Source organism: Phodopus roborovskii, unplaced genomic scaffold, assembly GCF_943737965.1.
Source record: "Phodopus roborovskii unplaced genomic scaffold, PHOROB, whole genome shotgun sequence".
NCBI lineage: Eukaryota > Metazoa > Chordata > Mammalia > Rodentia > Cricetidae > Phodopus > Phodopus roborovskii.
This window is the reverse complement of record NW_026126693.1, coordinates 187,718-204,469: the sequence shown is the minus strand read 5'-3', so window position 1 is coordinate 204,469 and position 16,752 is coordinate 187,718. Positions and strand designations below refer to the sequence as shown.

The 16,752-nt window shown below is 33.7% G+C and overlaps 1 protein-coding gene across 1 annotated transcript in view; it reads right to left on the bottom strand.

The window, feature by feature from the left end:
• The window catches only part of Gnat3 (G protein subunit alpha transducin 3), a 39,397-nt gene extending 22,877 nt beyond the window's left edge, over nucleotides 1-16,520 (bottom strand). The window contains exons 1-2 of the mRNA XM_051174818.1: nucleotides 16,403-16,520; nucleotides 4,175-4,217 (exon numbers count right to left, since the gene is read on the bottom strand). Of these exons, the coding sequence (XP_051030775.1) occupies nucleotides 4,175-4,217; nucleotides 16,403-16,520 (161 nt within the window). The remainder of the gene's footprint in view (nucleotides 1-4,174; nucleotides 4,218-16,402) is intronic.
• Nucleotides 16,521-16,752: the final 232 nt, after the last annotated feature.

The window sequence follows — 16,752 nt, the reverse complement described above, 5'->3', positions numbered from 1 at the left end:
TGGGTTCTCCAAGATTAGTTACCTAGAGGCTGGGCTCCTCTCTTCCGTCCACTCATTAACGAACTAGTCAGTGTTTGATGGACAGTTTAAGAATAATAGATTAAAATAGAATTTCCCATTAAACTAAAATCTGCTGTTGTTACTTGTGTGTCTTTGCAAGCTTTGTTGTGTGATATATCTTGTTTCTTTGTTTTATATTGTTTTTAAAGTGCTTTTGTTTTGTTTTTGAAGTTCTGGCTTAGGGGTCAAGCATAGCAATACACCTCTTCAGTGTCTTTGAAGAACCTAAAACGGTAGAACCAGGCACTGAGAAGAGTAAAGAATGTGCCTCTATTATTTTAATCTATCCTTTACATTTGATTACCAACAAATACTCAATTTTAACTTCAAGTTATCTTTTAACCTATTTAATTAATCTATTAAATCACTTGAGTAACCAAACAACAACAAACCCAGATGGATCCAAAACCATATAAATGCAGAAAGACATACTTATAATAGATCTAAGCAAGACTGTTGAATAAATTCCAGTCCTATGTCCAAAATTAAACAGAAAAATGATTTACTTGTTAAATTAGAATGGTAATTATGAGTAAATTTGAGGCATTTGGATTCCTTTGGTAATACAAACTCTGATAACTAATAAAACTCTAAGAGAAATATGATAGAAGCAGCTGCATAAATTTATTTCTTTTAGAAAGTTGCCTAGCTTTAAGTTGGTTCCTAGCTCTTTTCACGATTTTATTGAGTATTTTAGTTTTTCATTATATGCTGAAATAAATGAATGAATCACACCTGACTGTCCTTCCACTAGGTCCATATTGAATTCCAGCCTATGCAACACCTACTGCATACTGTACCACCAACTATGTTACAGAAAATTACATTTTAGATCCTCAAATGGCCACGAAAGTCACACGTGGCTCAGACAACACAATCATGAAACCTTCCTATCATGGCCAAATTTCTAACAAAAGCACCAAGTTGTAGAAGTATCATTTTAGCAGATTTTGGGCTCTATAAAAGCTCACAGCCACATCTGTGTATGGTAAGAGACATTAGGAAAGCTGTGGAGAGTTATATTGTGGGTAGGAATAAAAAAGCCTGAAAAAAGACAAGGATTAGCAGAAAAAATGAGCTGATTATTTTATGAGAATGAGCCCTTTTTAATGGCCAAAAGGAGCGGGGTACTTTATAGGTACAAGAGACAGCACATGTGAATGGAGGCACAGAGTTACCAAGCTTTGAGCATGTGTGAAGAGTTGGTGTTGCTCAAACCTTGATGCATATGCAATAGCTTCATAGTTATGCAAGTGAATGATGAATTGTTCCAACGGTTTGCAAAGTGATTGGTTGTACTTTGATTTTAATTTTGGATTCTTTATCTTTCTATTTTACTATTTAAAATAGTTTACTTATACTTCAAACTTTGAATATTTAAGTTATTTCTATGATATATATATATATATATATATATATATATATATATATTTCAAATTCTTGTTGCAGTTTCTCAGAAAGATGTACAGCTAAAAAATACTTATGAAAGTACTAAAAAATACTTTCTCAGTTTTTTATATGTTTTATATGATATATATGTATGTATGTATATATATACATATACACATATAATAAACCACACACATACATACACACATGGTTTATAAGATTTAGTTTAATTTTATGTGTGTGTGTGTGTTATGTGAATCTTTTGCCTAAATCTTTAAAACACCAGAAGAGGGTACCAGATACTCTGTGACTGGAGTTAGGGATAGTTTTAAGTTCTGGGAACCTAACTAAACTTCATCCTATGCAAAGGCAACAAGTATACTTAATAGCCAAACCATCCTTTCAGTCCTAAATCTGTGGTAGAGGTAGAAAAATTATAGATACTACTTCTTTTTTGCAAAATGTACTTCTAAAATAATGGTAAGAAATTTAATTTTTGCAATCTTTAATCAGATAATAATTTTATATTGAGATTATAGTTTTGATATTGAAATAGTCTGATATCAAAGTTCCAGCTGTTATGGTACTCCTTATGTAGCACAGACTGGCCTTAAACTTGTGATCCTCCTGCATCAGCCTCCTAAATGTAAATTACCACATCAGTCTAAAATTATGTTTTCATAGTTTCTCATAACACAGAATGCCTAATTATTGATTTAAAATTTTATAGCTAGTAAAGTTTAAACTAATTATATAATTTATCAGCTCTGTAACAGGCTGAAAACTGTTTTACATAATAGCCCATATCTCTTTATATGTTAGTAGTTAGTTATATATCTATGATACTCATTATTGGCTTTATTTCCAGTTTTTTTGGCTGTATTCATATATGATTTAATATTTAAAATCTTTCTTTTATATAGAAAAATAACTTCATTACAAACTAAATTTACACATATAGATAATAAACACATAAAAAAGAATAAGGTAAGTTCAACTGTAATTATGTCCTAAATAATAGGGTAGTCGAGAAGAATAATGATCTAAAGAAATGCGAAATAACTCTACTGTTAAGGTGAACCAAAAATTGCTTACAAAACCATGTTTTGGAGAAAGAAAGAAAGAAAGAAAGAAAGAAAGAAAGAAAGAAAGAAAGAAAGAAAAAGAGACAGAAAGGAAGAAAGAAAGAACAAATATGTTCTGGCACGTATAGGTGAGATTTCCTGTGGTGACACATTATTTATGACTTATTAAAGCTTGAACAAAGATTCAGAAAGCAAAGTCAGCCACTAGGCATAGAAGTCAGGCACACCCCTTTACTCCCAGAAGCCAGAATCTAGGAGGTGGTGATACACACATTTAATCCTAGGACTCAGGATTAAGAGGTAGATGGATCTCTGTGAATGCAAGACCACCGAGATCTACACAAGATTGAATCAGTCAAAAAGAGAATTATAGCTCACACCTTTAATCCTAGCACTAGAGGGGTATAAAAGACAGGAACAAGAAGTCAGTATTTGGCATATGTTCTCCAGCCATGCTGAGAAGAGGTTACAGTCTGAGATTGGTGAAGAGATCATGCATGGATCAGTCCTTTCAGCCTGAGGTTGAAGTGAGCTAGTGGCAGACTGCTTTGCTTCTTTGATCATCAGCTTGAACTCCAATATCTGTCTCTGGGTCATTTATTTTTCATGTTACAATTTCCAAACTGGGGCTTAAATAATAGTTGGTAAGAAAGTTACTTGTCATTATAATATTAAAGAAAAAGTGTGGCTTGTATTAATCAGAGGACTTCATCACTGATATCTAGCTTGGGCTGTTGTCTTCAATACTTCTTCATTCAGAAATTTAGTAAGTCATCACATTATAAGGAATAAATAGAAAAACTGATGTAATAACACATAAGAATTTGTTGGAGTGATATCAAGGAACAAATATTTCATATCCATATGAAATTAAGGCTGATGTTAAAAATATTATCCCTCCAAAATTGCAAATGGATTCTTGATTCACATTTCAAATGTTTATGGCTATACCCTCATAGTTAAAAAGCTAGTTCATTTGAGGTTTAATATAATTAACATAGCTACTGCCTCTAATATTTCTGGAAGGCAAAATTCAAAGGAAAAATAGAAATTATGGTCATGGTTGAATAATAGAAGTAATATTGAACACTCAAAAAAGTCAGGATAACTTTGCCACTACCTGCAAATTCTGACTAGATCACTTGAATTCCGAAGAAAGTCTTGAAAAGCATTGTTTAAAGATTCCATCAGTCTATATTATGATACTTCTATGCAGGTGTTCAGGGCTGACCATTTGGTATTGGTTGTTTGCTCTTATCTGTGGGAGACTACTTCTCTAGCTGTCAGCAGCCCTGAATTGCCTGTCACTGTCTGTGTAGGGTTGAAGCCTCCAGGGCTTCCCATGACCTTGTCAGCAAGTATGTTGGTGTAACTCTGTTTCAGCACATGGTAAGTCAGTCATGAGAGTGAGACCTTATGAGCAGATTTTACTTATATATATGTAACAAAAAATAATGAAGAAAAGAGAGGCAATGGATACGGAAAAGCCCAAGGAGAGGAATGTGGAAGAAATTGTAGGGAAACAAGGAAAAGTCAAAATGATGTAACTATATTATAATAAAAATTAGAATAGATAACACAGAATTATTCAATGCATAGATAAATCAGATAGTCAACACTTGAAAGAGTTCTGTACCTACTTCATTTGTTTAACAATAGTACTTTTCCCAGATTCACCTGCTCCTGAAACAAAATGAAGCAAATGTTATTAAACTGATACACAGAATATGTATGATATTAAAACCTACTATTTTGTCATGTGTAAATTTTTGACAACTCTATTTGTGAAACTTCTAAAGTAAACAATGTTTCTTAGTAGCTAAAATTATATTTTTCATTTAAACATGATTTGATTTGAAGTGCTTATATACATGAGTTTGCAACCCAAAGATGTAACCCACAATTTCAGGCTCTAAACAGCTCATGGCCTCTTTGTATCTCTATTTGAATAAATGGTAAAATAATAAAATCATAGATAACTTTATGTCCAGAACTGTTCAAACAGAAATCTATACTGTTTCAAACATGCTGTTCTCCTCAGCAGCCTTTAATACTTTTGTACATAGTTATATTTTCCTTTATCCAAATGTATGAAGATTCTTAAAAACTAAATAACTACAAGGAGCCCTTATGTATAAGAAATGGCATGGGTATGCTCCATGTCATAGATCGGGGGTGCACAGAGGTAGGTGTGAGGAACCAACAGTGGTCCTGCAGCTATGAGAGTCTCCCTTATCGGCAGCAGGTATTGTAGTTCATGAACCACACTACAAACATTTTGGCATCCACTCAATTCTTTAGGCATCATATACAGAAATCCCAATTGCACATGATTCTTAATACAGAAAGCAAGAACTCATAGTGAAAACTTAGTGGCAAGTTTAGGTTGTCAATAATAACCTTTGGACAATATTTCTTGAAATTCTCTTGAGGTTAAGGACTACTTTTTTGAGACATAAAAGCTAAAAATATAGAGATCATATGAACTAGGATTGTGTTTTTGAATCTGTGTATGCCTGCATGTATCTTGATCTATCAAAGTATCATCATTTTAACATAAGCAAAAGATAGTTTGAATATGATAACTCCAAAATCTAAAAATTTCATTGAAATTATACTTATGAATATGGATTAGAGCACCCGACAGCACCACTATGTAGACTTTTACCCCACCTACAACTATTTGACCTTCACCTTTACAAAGTGCTTACCATCCTTTCCACGCTTGTAACTTCTTCATGAATCATTTTATTTTTTATTCGATCTATAACTGTAAGGTATATTTCACATGAAGGAAATAATTCTTTGAACATATTTAAAAAAAATAACCTACCCCTGACCAAGAAGCTATTTGCAACTAATACCCTCTAGCCAAAGCAAGCCAGGATTCTCCAAAGGCATGTCCCTGAGTGTGTACCTCACTCCAGTACAGGTATCATGCCCAGGAGTAATTGGCCAACAGAAAAAAAAAAAGACTTCTTTATTATTTTTGATGAAGTTTATTTTGTTTTGATTTTTTGTTTTATTGACTTTGTTTGTCGTAGTTTTTGAGAAGTGGGAGGGAGAGAGAGGTCCTGAAACTGGATGTGTAGGGAGTGGGAAGAGAAAAACACAATGTAATCAAAAGGTATTGTATGAATTTTTAAGGAAAAATAAATTCAAAACATAGATTTTGTCCTTTGTATGATATAACATTTTTCCCCACTGAAGTATGTATGTTTTCCTGTGCCTGAAGGAATAGATACAGAGGCATCTAAATTTAACTCTGTTGCAACAAGTGTTTTTGTCCCTGGCATGTCTCAGTGTATCTGATTTCTGCACTTGTCTGAACAGCTGCTTATCATGTATGATACTGAAACATAAAGTGTGGTAAGACCATAGTAAATAAGGCTTCATTGACAAGTTGTTATATCTGATTCTTCCTCTTGCATAATCTGCCAAATTTCTTCTCCATTATTGTGCCAATGTGCTTTCTTGCATAGACCATGGAAGTTAAAAACAAAGCCGATGAATGCAAGAATCACACTAAGTTTTTCAATATTCCTTCATAGATTTTTTTTTTCATTTACTTTTGAACTTATGGTGTTGAAAGTAGGGCCTGTGGGTTCTAGGCCCCACCAAACACTGTAATCCAGCCCTGGATCTGCAACCACAAGCCTCAGAAGTGGATATTGGAATCAAGTGTCATCAGGCACAAGTGACAGCTTCATGGGGACTCACTCAACTATATCAAAAACATATGTTCAGTTTTACTGAGTTGAAAATTGCTAGCTGTGGGACTATGGGACGAAAATCAAAGATTTTAGCATGTGCTTCAGTCCTACCCAAAGCATATTTAGTTAGTACTGTATTTTGTTCTATGAAAGTGGGGCTATTGGGTAAAAAATGGACAATTTTGAAACTGAGTGAAGAACGTTTCATATTTTAATACCAATTAAAACATTAAAGCAAGTATATATTATCTATGATTCCTGTAATAACCTAAAAATTGTTCATGGACTATTTTTAATTAAATGAAATATAATCCTTTAGAAAACAAAAATTATAAGAATTTTGGAATGGGATACAGCTTGTAGGAAGAGTATATGTCTAGTATGTGAGAGGCCATCTGTTTTATCTCCATCACAACTCACACAAAACTAATATTCATGAATTACATGATTATATGTGTCCTGAATCATGAAGAAATATAAGAGCACTTAGGAACCACTATTGGTCAAATTAAAACATCACAGACATATTCCATTTTATTTCTCTATTATAAAATACTCAAAACTGTGTTAGGACATTTGGAGAAAAAGGTAAGTATACAACAATTCTTCATAACTTACCAGGCAACAACTCACATGTGTCCAATGTAGGCAGTGTTATTAGTTAATTTAAAATAGCAGATAAAGTTGCTTTTAAAGATTTTTAAAATTTACAAATTTTTTTATGATCTGTATAGTGAGTTTAGTGTTCTAAGAGAAGGTTCTATACACCTAACTGCAATATTGGCATAATTCTTACAGAAAACACAAGTCATACAAAAAAAAATATCTTCATTTAAAGCTCCATCTCAAAGTCCCCTAGAAATAAACTTTTCAGTCCCATTCTCACATAATTTTAGGTCTTAGTTCATAATCACCACTCCATTCTTGTAGGATTAGATCATGATACAGGGCTAAATATACACATGACAGCATGTTTGCATATGCTGAGTACATCCTAAAATAGCTCCTTCCTTCTAAATTGTGGTCATGACTAACTCTAGCTTCTGGGTTAAAGAGTACCAAAGGAATTTTCTCAAGATACCTGTTTGTTTCTCTGAAGAAGATAATGCATCAAATAATAAATAAATATATTCTTAATTTCCATTTCAAGACACACAAATTATTGTAAATAATAAAATATAAATAAGACTGTTGCTATGCAGAAATATGGAAAATAATTTTAAATTTGTGCAAAATCCACAGCTGTATAAAGCTTGATAGCTCATTTGTCTAAAGCAGGCAAGCAGAGATTGAATAACTTGCCATGCATTCATATGTACGAGTATTAACTCGGCAATTAAAATCATATAATTTTATAGCATAAAGCAATTAGAATGAGCCAGGTTTGGAGATAATGTTGTATGCATGAGAGAAATGAGAACTGTAGATATGAATATACTCATACAAACTCTACATAGACCTTCAAACAAGCTCTCAATTCTCATCTTGATGCTGTGCAACATTACAATGTTTCCAGGTAGCATTAGCAGTGAAATATTTAAATGCTTTCAAGGCTTATTTAACTGTTTTAGGTTAAAGTGAAAGTTGCACCCTCCTAGATATTGATTGTGCTAAAAGTGTCAGCTCCTCAGCTTATTTAGTCTTCTTAAGGAATCTTTTGTTCCACTCAATATTTCTCTTCTTGAGTAAAATTAGAAACTTCTCTCTGTTCTACATGAGAGCCATTAAATATCTTGGACTCAAATACGAAAAAAAGGAAAAGAAAAACATAACAGAAAGAAAGGAATTCTGAACATGTACTTTCATAGTTAAAGAAATACATTTTGTTTATTTATGTACTTTTAATCGACTTCAATACATTTCTGACTCTTACTAGAAAGTTTGATTAAATTTTATCTCTGTAACCATCAGTTTCCTTGTTTATAAATCTTGCTCCTAGGATGTACGTTCTAGAGCTTCAGAAGACTGAATTGCAGATGGGAATGACTTGGAGAATACATTAGCAACTACCAGAAGTACCCTCAGATTCAAAGAATCCTCCAAAAACAATGTCTTCCTTCTTTTTTTTTAATTTATGGTTTTACACTTCATTATTTTTTAAGAACTTGCTTATTTGTGTCGATGGAAATATACACACAAGGGTAAACTCCCAGAGAGTCCAGAAAAGAGCATCAAATCCCCGGCAATTGAAGTTACAGGCAACTAACTGTCAACCACCAGATATGGGTACTTGGAACTGAGTTCAGGTTCTCTGGAAGAGCAATAAGCACATAAGAACATCTTAGTCATCTCTCCAGCCCTTCCAATTTTAGTACTTTTTTTTATTAATCATGCTTGTTAGACTTCCTACACTCTGACCACTACATGCTAGTATGAATGTTCTGAAATTTCTACTGTAGCTGCAATGTTTATGAGCAATCATTTGGGTATATCATCATAAAGAAACAACTACAGCAACACCTTTTAAAAATTGAACACTTTTCAAAATGCAGACCATGAGTAGTTAGTCTTTTTTTTTTTTTTTTTTTTTTACCTTGCTTGCTGTTTTGTCATATTTCTTCCATATATTTATCCCAAAAAATTTTTAAGAGTTTTCAATATTTTTCTACATGAAGTCAATCACAAATAATAGATAAGATTTTTTTTTCAAAGTGCAGTAAGGGCATCTATTACACACCACTTTGTTTATTTGAAACAGATTTCTGAAGTACTATTTTCTCAAACTTCTGTTTGCTGTAATACATTAAAAATAAGTACTTGGCTATTGTTGATTGTCTGCAAATTCCCATCATTTACATTCCTGATTGGCTTCACCAGCATGTGTTCCCAACTAAACCCACAGGACTGAAATTCATGCCTGTGTGCATTCTCTAAATTCCCAGTTCTGCCTGGAAATTTGTCAAGAGAAAAGTCAAAACTAGAAAATGTCAGAGGCTATTCTGTTGATGACAAGAAAGCCAATAATCATCATTAATCCTGGTTCATGGTCTATATTCAACAATACTAATGGATTCTTACCATTAAGTATGATAATTAGATTTCTGTAGACTATATAAGATAACTCACTTCTCTTCCTAGTTTACTTTTGACAGGTACAGATGAATAATTTGATTTATTTTTGCCTATTGAAATATAATGCTGACTCTTCTATTTTAACATGATGGTATGGTAAATGTCATTGAATGCCCTGATAGTATTTAACCACAATTTTTGGAATTAATCTTTTATATAATTACTCTCTCCCCAGTTTTAGTTTGTATTTAATATAATACTGTCATCAGTCTGCAAATAATTTGGTTTATCTTTTACAAACATGACAGGGCTTTCATTGTCTCTATCTAATTTTTTTAATGACCTGACAAAACTTTCCTATAAATGTTTATGTAATGTTGAAATGTTCTGTCCATGAATTAATTATGAGGTAAAATTTAGATTCAAAGTAATATAAACATATTGGTAAGTACCCTTTTTTTGCCAACAAAGTAGAAAAATACTTTTTTATTACCTATAACATTTTTTGTTTCTACATTTAAAAAGATAGAGTTTGAGAACTATTACATCTGAATCCTGTATTTACATTGCTTGCCTTTATCAGTTACTAATGCTGTCATCCTCACATTCCCTGTCATTTATGGACATTTGTGTCCCTCTGCATAAATTTGTAAACATTTTTACCTGTTTTGTTTTGCTGATAAATTTGAAAGCAATTACACACTTTGCCCATGAATACTAATAAGGGCATCTTGTAATAGGGATTTTCTGTCAAGTGTAAGACTACTTACATGCATAAAAAATTTTATCTTAATTCCAGTGTTTTGTAATGAAATGCTGAAATTTCAAATGTATCTGATTGTTACACAGTTATTTTCATTCATTTTGCATTTCCTAGATTTAAGATCTACTCACAGTTTATACATTTTTGTTATTACCTTAACTTTTAAAGTTTAGACTATGTCCCATGTATTCTTGTTACTATTTTGTTTTCTTTATGGTGTTAACATTTTCCAAAAGTTTAGGACTATTATCTGATATAGAGTTGAATAATCTGTTTTGATTGTGATATTTAATGTAAATATATTCAGATTAATGTTACATATTAATACTATGGTTTTCAATGTATTACATTAGAAAGTACATAGGGTCAGATGAAATTCTAGGTCTCTTATTTTGTCTTAGAAATTTTTATGATAATATATCAAAAATAAACATCCAAATTCCCTGAAATTTTCATCAGGCAAATTGTTTACATAATTTCCACCTAGGAGAAATTACTCTGTCTCCTATATTTTCCTTTAAACAATCTTTTTCTTGAATTTCCAATTTCAAACTTATTTTGAAAATATATGATGATGTTCAAATTACCTAAAGATACCAAGCCACAAGATATAATTAAAAGTTCATTATGATTGTTTTATGTGCTATTCTGATTGATAGTTGGTAATAAAATAAATAAGGGGATCATAGATGATGAATATGTGAATGACAGATTGTTTATATAATCATAGGTATATATTTATCTTCAAATTTATCACTTTGTATGTTTTAAATGTATACCATCTATATGTTAATCATAGTTCAGCAGTGTTTCAAAAAATCTATATTCACCTTATTAGATTGTGAAAATAATTTTCAAAGATTCTTTCAATGTCTTTTATTCATCACACTATAGCTTTTAGGCCAGTAAATGAAATGACTAAAGGAGAAAATGTGATTTTTTTTTTCTCTCCTGTGTGAGCGTATTTTATATAGCCATCTAACTATTTAGCTGTGTTTTAATTTTATCAACAATAATGTATGCAACATTGATGTTTCCAAAGAGAGATTTGGTTAATTACAAGCCTGCCTTATACCCAACTAAATAGGAAACTATAAGTAAGGATCTGATATAGTTCACTCATTAAAAGTATTCCTCTTAATCCTATATCGACAATTTGATGTAATAATAGACAGATACATTTGTTTTTATAAAAGTTAGATACATTAACTAACTACCTTATTCTTTTCCAAAGACTCCCATGTGCTCCAGGTTTCATACACTGCCAAGTTAATCAACTATACTTTCCTCTGACTTACTACAACATATATTTAAACATCACATTTCTGTGGATTTTGTCTCTCAAAGCTTTGTCTAAACTGTTTTTTTCCTTAATTTATATCACATCAAATATTGGTGTAATAGTGAAAATTTCTGGTGAACATTGCAATCTCATTTTTTTTTTCATAAAATTTTCCTATGTGGCCCATATGAATATATATGTATATGTATATAAATAAAAGAGATAACTAAGTAGCAAATATTATAACATTTACTTAAAACTGATCAGTACTTACCTATTAATTTCAGATTAGAGATTTCCTATTGTTTTCAAACTCAATGGAAAAAAATACAGTGCTCTCTTTAGCTGTATTTGTTCATGTGAAGTCATGATTGTTTTCATGCCATTGAGAACAACTCAGGTATACTTTCAGGTACTGCTTCCATCACTCCTCTGTTTTTAGGAATGCATGCCTTTCTGTGAAGTCATAGTAATTCAGATTACAAGCAACTAAAGGGAATGCAGGAGTATTAGACTAATTTTTAAATTACAACTGACCGGAACAAGGGGGAGCTCATGTGCCCCAGGCTGATAGCTGGGAAACCAGCATAGGACCAACCCAGAACCCTGAACATGGATCTCAGTTAGAATGCCTGGGCAGTCTATGGGACCTCTGGCAGTGGAACTAGGATGTATCCCTTGTTCAAGAACAGACTTCTTGAGCCCATTCCCCATGGAGGGATACTCCCTTAGCCTACAGACATGGGGGAGGTCCTAGGCCCTATCCCAAATGACTTGATAGATTTTGATGATCCCTCATTGATGACCTCACCCTCCCTGGGGAGAGGATCGGAGATGGTATGGAGATTCGGTAGGAGGCATGGGATGTTGGGGGGGGGGGACTGGGATTGATATGTAAAATAAGAAAAAATATTAAATTAAAAAACATATAAAACTTTTAAAAATAGCTATGGTAAGTGAATAAATACAAGAGGATTAGAAAGTAAATGAAAAATTTTTAGGTGGAAGAAGAGAAGACTTTTTAGTCATCAAGAGGAAAGGGGGTGAGAAGGGAATGGCATGGTTGAGAGGGAAAGGAGTAGAGTGGAAGAGCAATGAATGAGATACCTTAATAGAGAGAACCACTATGGAGTAAGGAAGAAACCCGGTGCTAGGGTAATTCCCAAGAATCCACAAGACTACCCCAGCTAAGACACCTACCAATAGTGGAATTGATGCTTGAACTGGCTAGCCCTGCGATCAGATTGGGGAATACCCAAGCTATCACCACAAAGCCTTCATCAGTAATTGATGGAACCAGATGCTAGTCACCAGGCCAAGCTCCAGGTGTCCAAAGAAAGGGAGGAGGGAATATATGACCAAGGGATATATGATCACGATGGAGAAATCTACAGAGATAGCTGAACCAAGCTCATTAAACTCATGAACTCTAGACAGACATTGGTGGAGCCTCCATGCCACAGAAGTAGGTCCTCCATATGTGGTAGACAGTGTGAAGCTTTGACTAACTAAGGGGCCCCTGGCAGTAGGACCAATGTCTATCCCTGTATATGAGCTAGCTTGTGGGAACCTATTCCCTATGGTGGGATGCCATGCTCAGACTCAATGCATGAGAGAGGGGCTTGCTCATGCTCCAGCTTAATGTGGCAGACTTTGTTGATTCCACATGAAAGTCCTTAACTATGAGAAGTGGGATGGGGTGGGCGGCAGGGTGGGAGACTACTAAAACATGGACATGAACCCAACCACAGAAAGCTTTGACCTACACAGTCTGTCCTGCCTACAAAACATACTAGGACAATGGGAGCACAAAACTTTGAGAGAAGTCAGTCTCTGACTCTTGTACCTGCTCTTGAAACTGTTTTCCTCCTACTGAGTTGCGGTGTCCAACTCTGATAAGATAGTCTTTACTTCATCTCATATTTTGTCTTTCATATTTTATCGTGTTATATTTGGTTGTCATCTCTTAGGAGCCTGTTCTTTTCTAGTGATGGAAAGGGAGTGGATGTGAAGGAGAGGACAGATGGGGAGGAACTGGGAAGAGTCGAGGGGGAATATAATCAGGGTACTTGTATGGGCTAGGATTGTTAAGAACTTTTTTTCCTTCTTTCTTTCTTTTTTTTTTTTTTTTTTTTTTTTTTTTTTGCTTGTTTTTGGTTTTCAAGACAGTGTCTCTCTCTGTGTAGTCCTGGTTGTTCCTAGAACTCACTCTGCAGACTACAGTGACCTTGAACTCACAAAGATCCACCGGCCTAAGATTCCCAAGTGCTAGGATTAAAGGCGTGTGTCACCACCACCAAGCAACCACCTATCTTCAATGAAAGAAAAATAAAAGGTGATTCTCATTTAAGAAAGAAAAAACAAAAACATGAATGTGGGAAAGAGGCTTTTAGAGGGGATCAGATCTTTAGATTCCTTGGGACATGTTTCCACTAACACAGAATTTACATATACTTCATATTACATGGCAAATAGGAAACTCAGTGTTCTGTTTTAGCACCCAGAAGTCAGTAGACAGTAAGGAACAAAGCAATGGATTACATGATGCTTTGTACCTTTCTCTCTTTTTTTTTTCCAAGTACAAGTTTATATTCAGAATTGATCACTACAATAATTAAGTCATAAGACTATTGTCTGTACTCCATGAAAGAGTGTGGATTTTGTGAATAAGAACCCAAGACTTTTGAGGGTGGTAAAGTAGGAAGGATGAGTTAGTTCTTTAAGACACTGTATGATGCATTAATGAAGCCAAGTTGAATATGAAAATACAGTGTAGATAATTTGAGTTCAGTTAAAGATGAGAATGAAACAGTTTATTGTTTGAACTTGATGACTGAATCAAATGTACAGTTCAGATTTCAAAAGGAAAAAATAGTAAAGTGTTTCAACTATAAGTCAAAATTGTGAAAACTGAACAGAGTATGCTCAGTTTTATTAAATTAAATCTGAGCTGTTCAGTCTACATATTGTTGGTACAAATAATATAATGATATGAAAAGGGATGTATACAATTAGTATAATCTTAGGTAAATAAAAGACACAATGTTGATACTGATATTTCTTTTTCATCCCTGTTAATAAAAGTTACCTTTTCAGTTAATGAAACCCACAGGTTAAAGGACAATTTGAATACTTTCATTTCCACTTGAGAGCTTTACATATAACAAGTTTTGTCCTGATGAATATCTGTCTAGAGTGTTAAACTTTTCTAATTACAGAAGTCAATGTTTATTAGTGATCTTTCAACTCTCAATTCATAATTTATGGAAATCTCAATTTCCTTCATTATACTACTATATTTTGGGGGCTTGATTTTAAATGACACATTTTCAGCCAACTTTCATACTATTTTACCTTCTTCTTCCCCATCACAATCCATGTCAGGTTGGACAGTTACTCCAACACACCTACCTCAAGGGCCATAGCTCTGCAGATGTTTGACAGTATTGTCATTGTAATTGGTAATACAACCATTTCAGTGATTTGGCTTATAATTTGTGTCTTTATAAAGTGAGAGAAAATATTTTTAAAATGGTGTGTTGAAAACATTTATCAATTCTTTTGGAAATTTAGTTCAGCATGTAGACATGTCTTTTTATTTACTTATTCTTTTAAGGGAGAAAATGTTTATTCTGGGTAAACTTAAGGTAAAGTCTGCCATGGTGGATAGGCAAAGGAAGCAGGGGTTGATGAAGTTGATCAATTGTGCCCACAGTCAATAAACAGACAGCAGTGTCCTATACATGCAGATGCTCGCTCTCTCTCTCTCTACATTAGCAGCATTGTGGCATTGCAAGGGAATATAAAAACACTTAGGGGAGTGCCTGAATTTCCCTTCTACATTGTATTTACCATTACCCAATCCATAGCCCTTTGACTCCTAATAGAGCCTCTGAGAATTCTCTGAAACTAGGGAAAGTATGTTTGATGGTTTCAAAGCACTTATCATCACCTTCCTAAATCTCTACTTATGAGTCCTGTGGACATCCCTTGCCACAGAAATCCAGCAAGGAAGGAGAGAACATGATTCTTTCCTTGAGGAACAAGAGAGAAAATTCATGGTTGATTTTTGAAACTCAGTAGTGAGAACAGAGTAAAACAACACTTAAAAATTGAAGAAATTTGCTGCATGATAGAGTCACAATCCTGAAATAATGAATTGCTATTGCATATAATTAGCTCCAGGGTAAATACACAGGTGTCAGTAAGTTAAAGCTCTTATTTTGATTTCCTTCTATGTTGATTTAGGTTTTTGGAAACCTATATGCACTATTGTGTAACACAAGGTCAATGTTTCAAAAGCAAAGCTAACTGGCTAATCAGATGACCAATAGCCCGAAAGTGGAGAAACTGAAACATAAAAATGGAAATGGAAGACTGAATCCATTGAATGCCTCTGAGTCACTCCTGGGTTATACAGTATATTTACCTAGTACATATTGCCATGTATTTGTGCTAAAATATCACGGGATTTAATATCTTCAATTATAGCTTTTCTGCTACTTCTCCAGAAGTCCACAGTTAAATTTCCCTTCAAACTCACATGTGGCTGAACTGACATGTTACTATGCCAAACTCTGCCAGCTTCTTCCCACTTAGCTTCCACAAAGTGTTCTCTTTTGTGCCAGTGGACACTGTATATTAAGTAGTTTCATAAAAGTATGTAGCACACAGATTATCTTAATTTAGTTAGTAGAGCAACTATTGAGATTGTAGATGTCACAAAATTTTGTTCTTTGTTTTGAAGTAATGAAAAGTAGCCACACAATTTTGTGGCATGAGTAAATGAATATGTAAATGTCCTAAAAGAAAATGAGTGCTATATTTTCCAATGTACACAAACATTAAAGACACTATTCCTCCTGCAGTATTAGTAATATTCTTGATAGAATTTTAAGTATTTTTCATTATTATACACGCAATATGTATAAAACATAAAAATTATGAAATACATTTAGAGTACACATAAAAATCAGTTATCTCAGCATTCTAAATCCTCCAAGGGGCATACACCTAAAGTTATAATTTGAGAGAAATAAACATGCCATAAATGAAGAAAAAAAAAACATATCCTCAAAGCAAAAGAGAAACATATTACCAAGGAGCAGCAGCTTGACAGTTCGGGCTTCCCTCTCAGCATCTTCCTGAAGCTTTTTCTCCAGTTCTTTTGACCTCTTGGCTGACTCCTTGCTCTCTGAACTAACTCCACTTCCCATCTTTTGATGTGAGATGCTAGTGAGTTGATTTCCTCACACAGAGTACAGCAGTGGTTTGGATATAGGACTCAGGGGCAGTGTTGCTAAAGCAGCAGCAGCCTGGTTACCGCACTCTGGATTCTGCTTTGACTAAGGGGATCTTTTCTATCTGTCACCTGATCAAGAGGGAAAGCCATGAAACTCCAATGAAAGCTGAAGAGGAAACTCATTATGCTTTCAAATTAAATGGTCA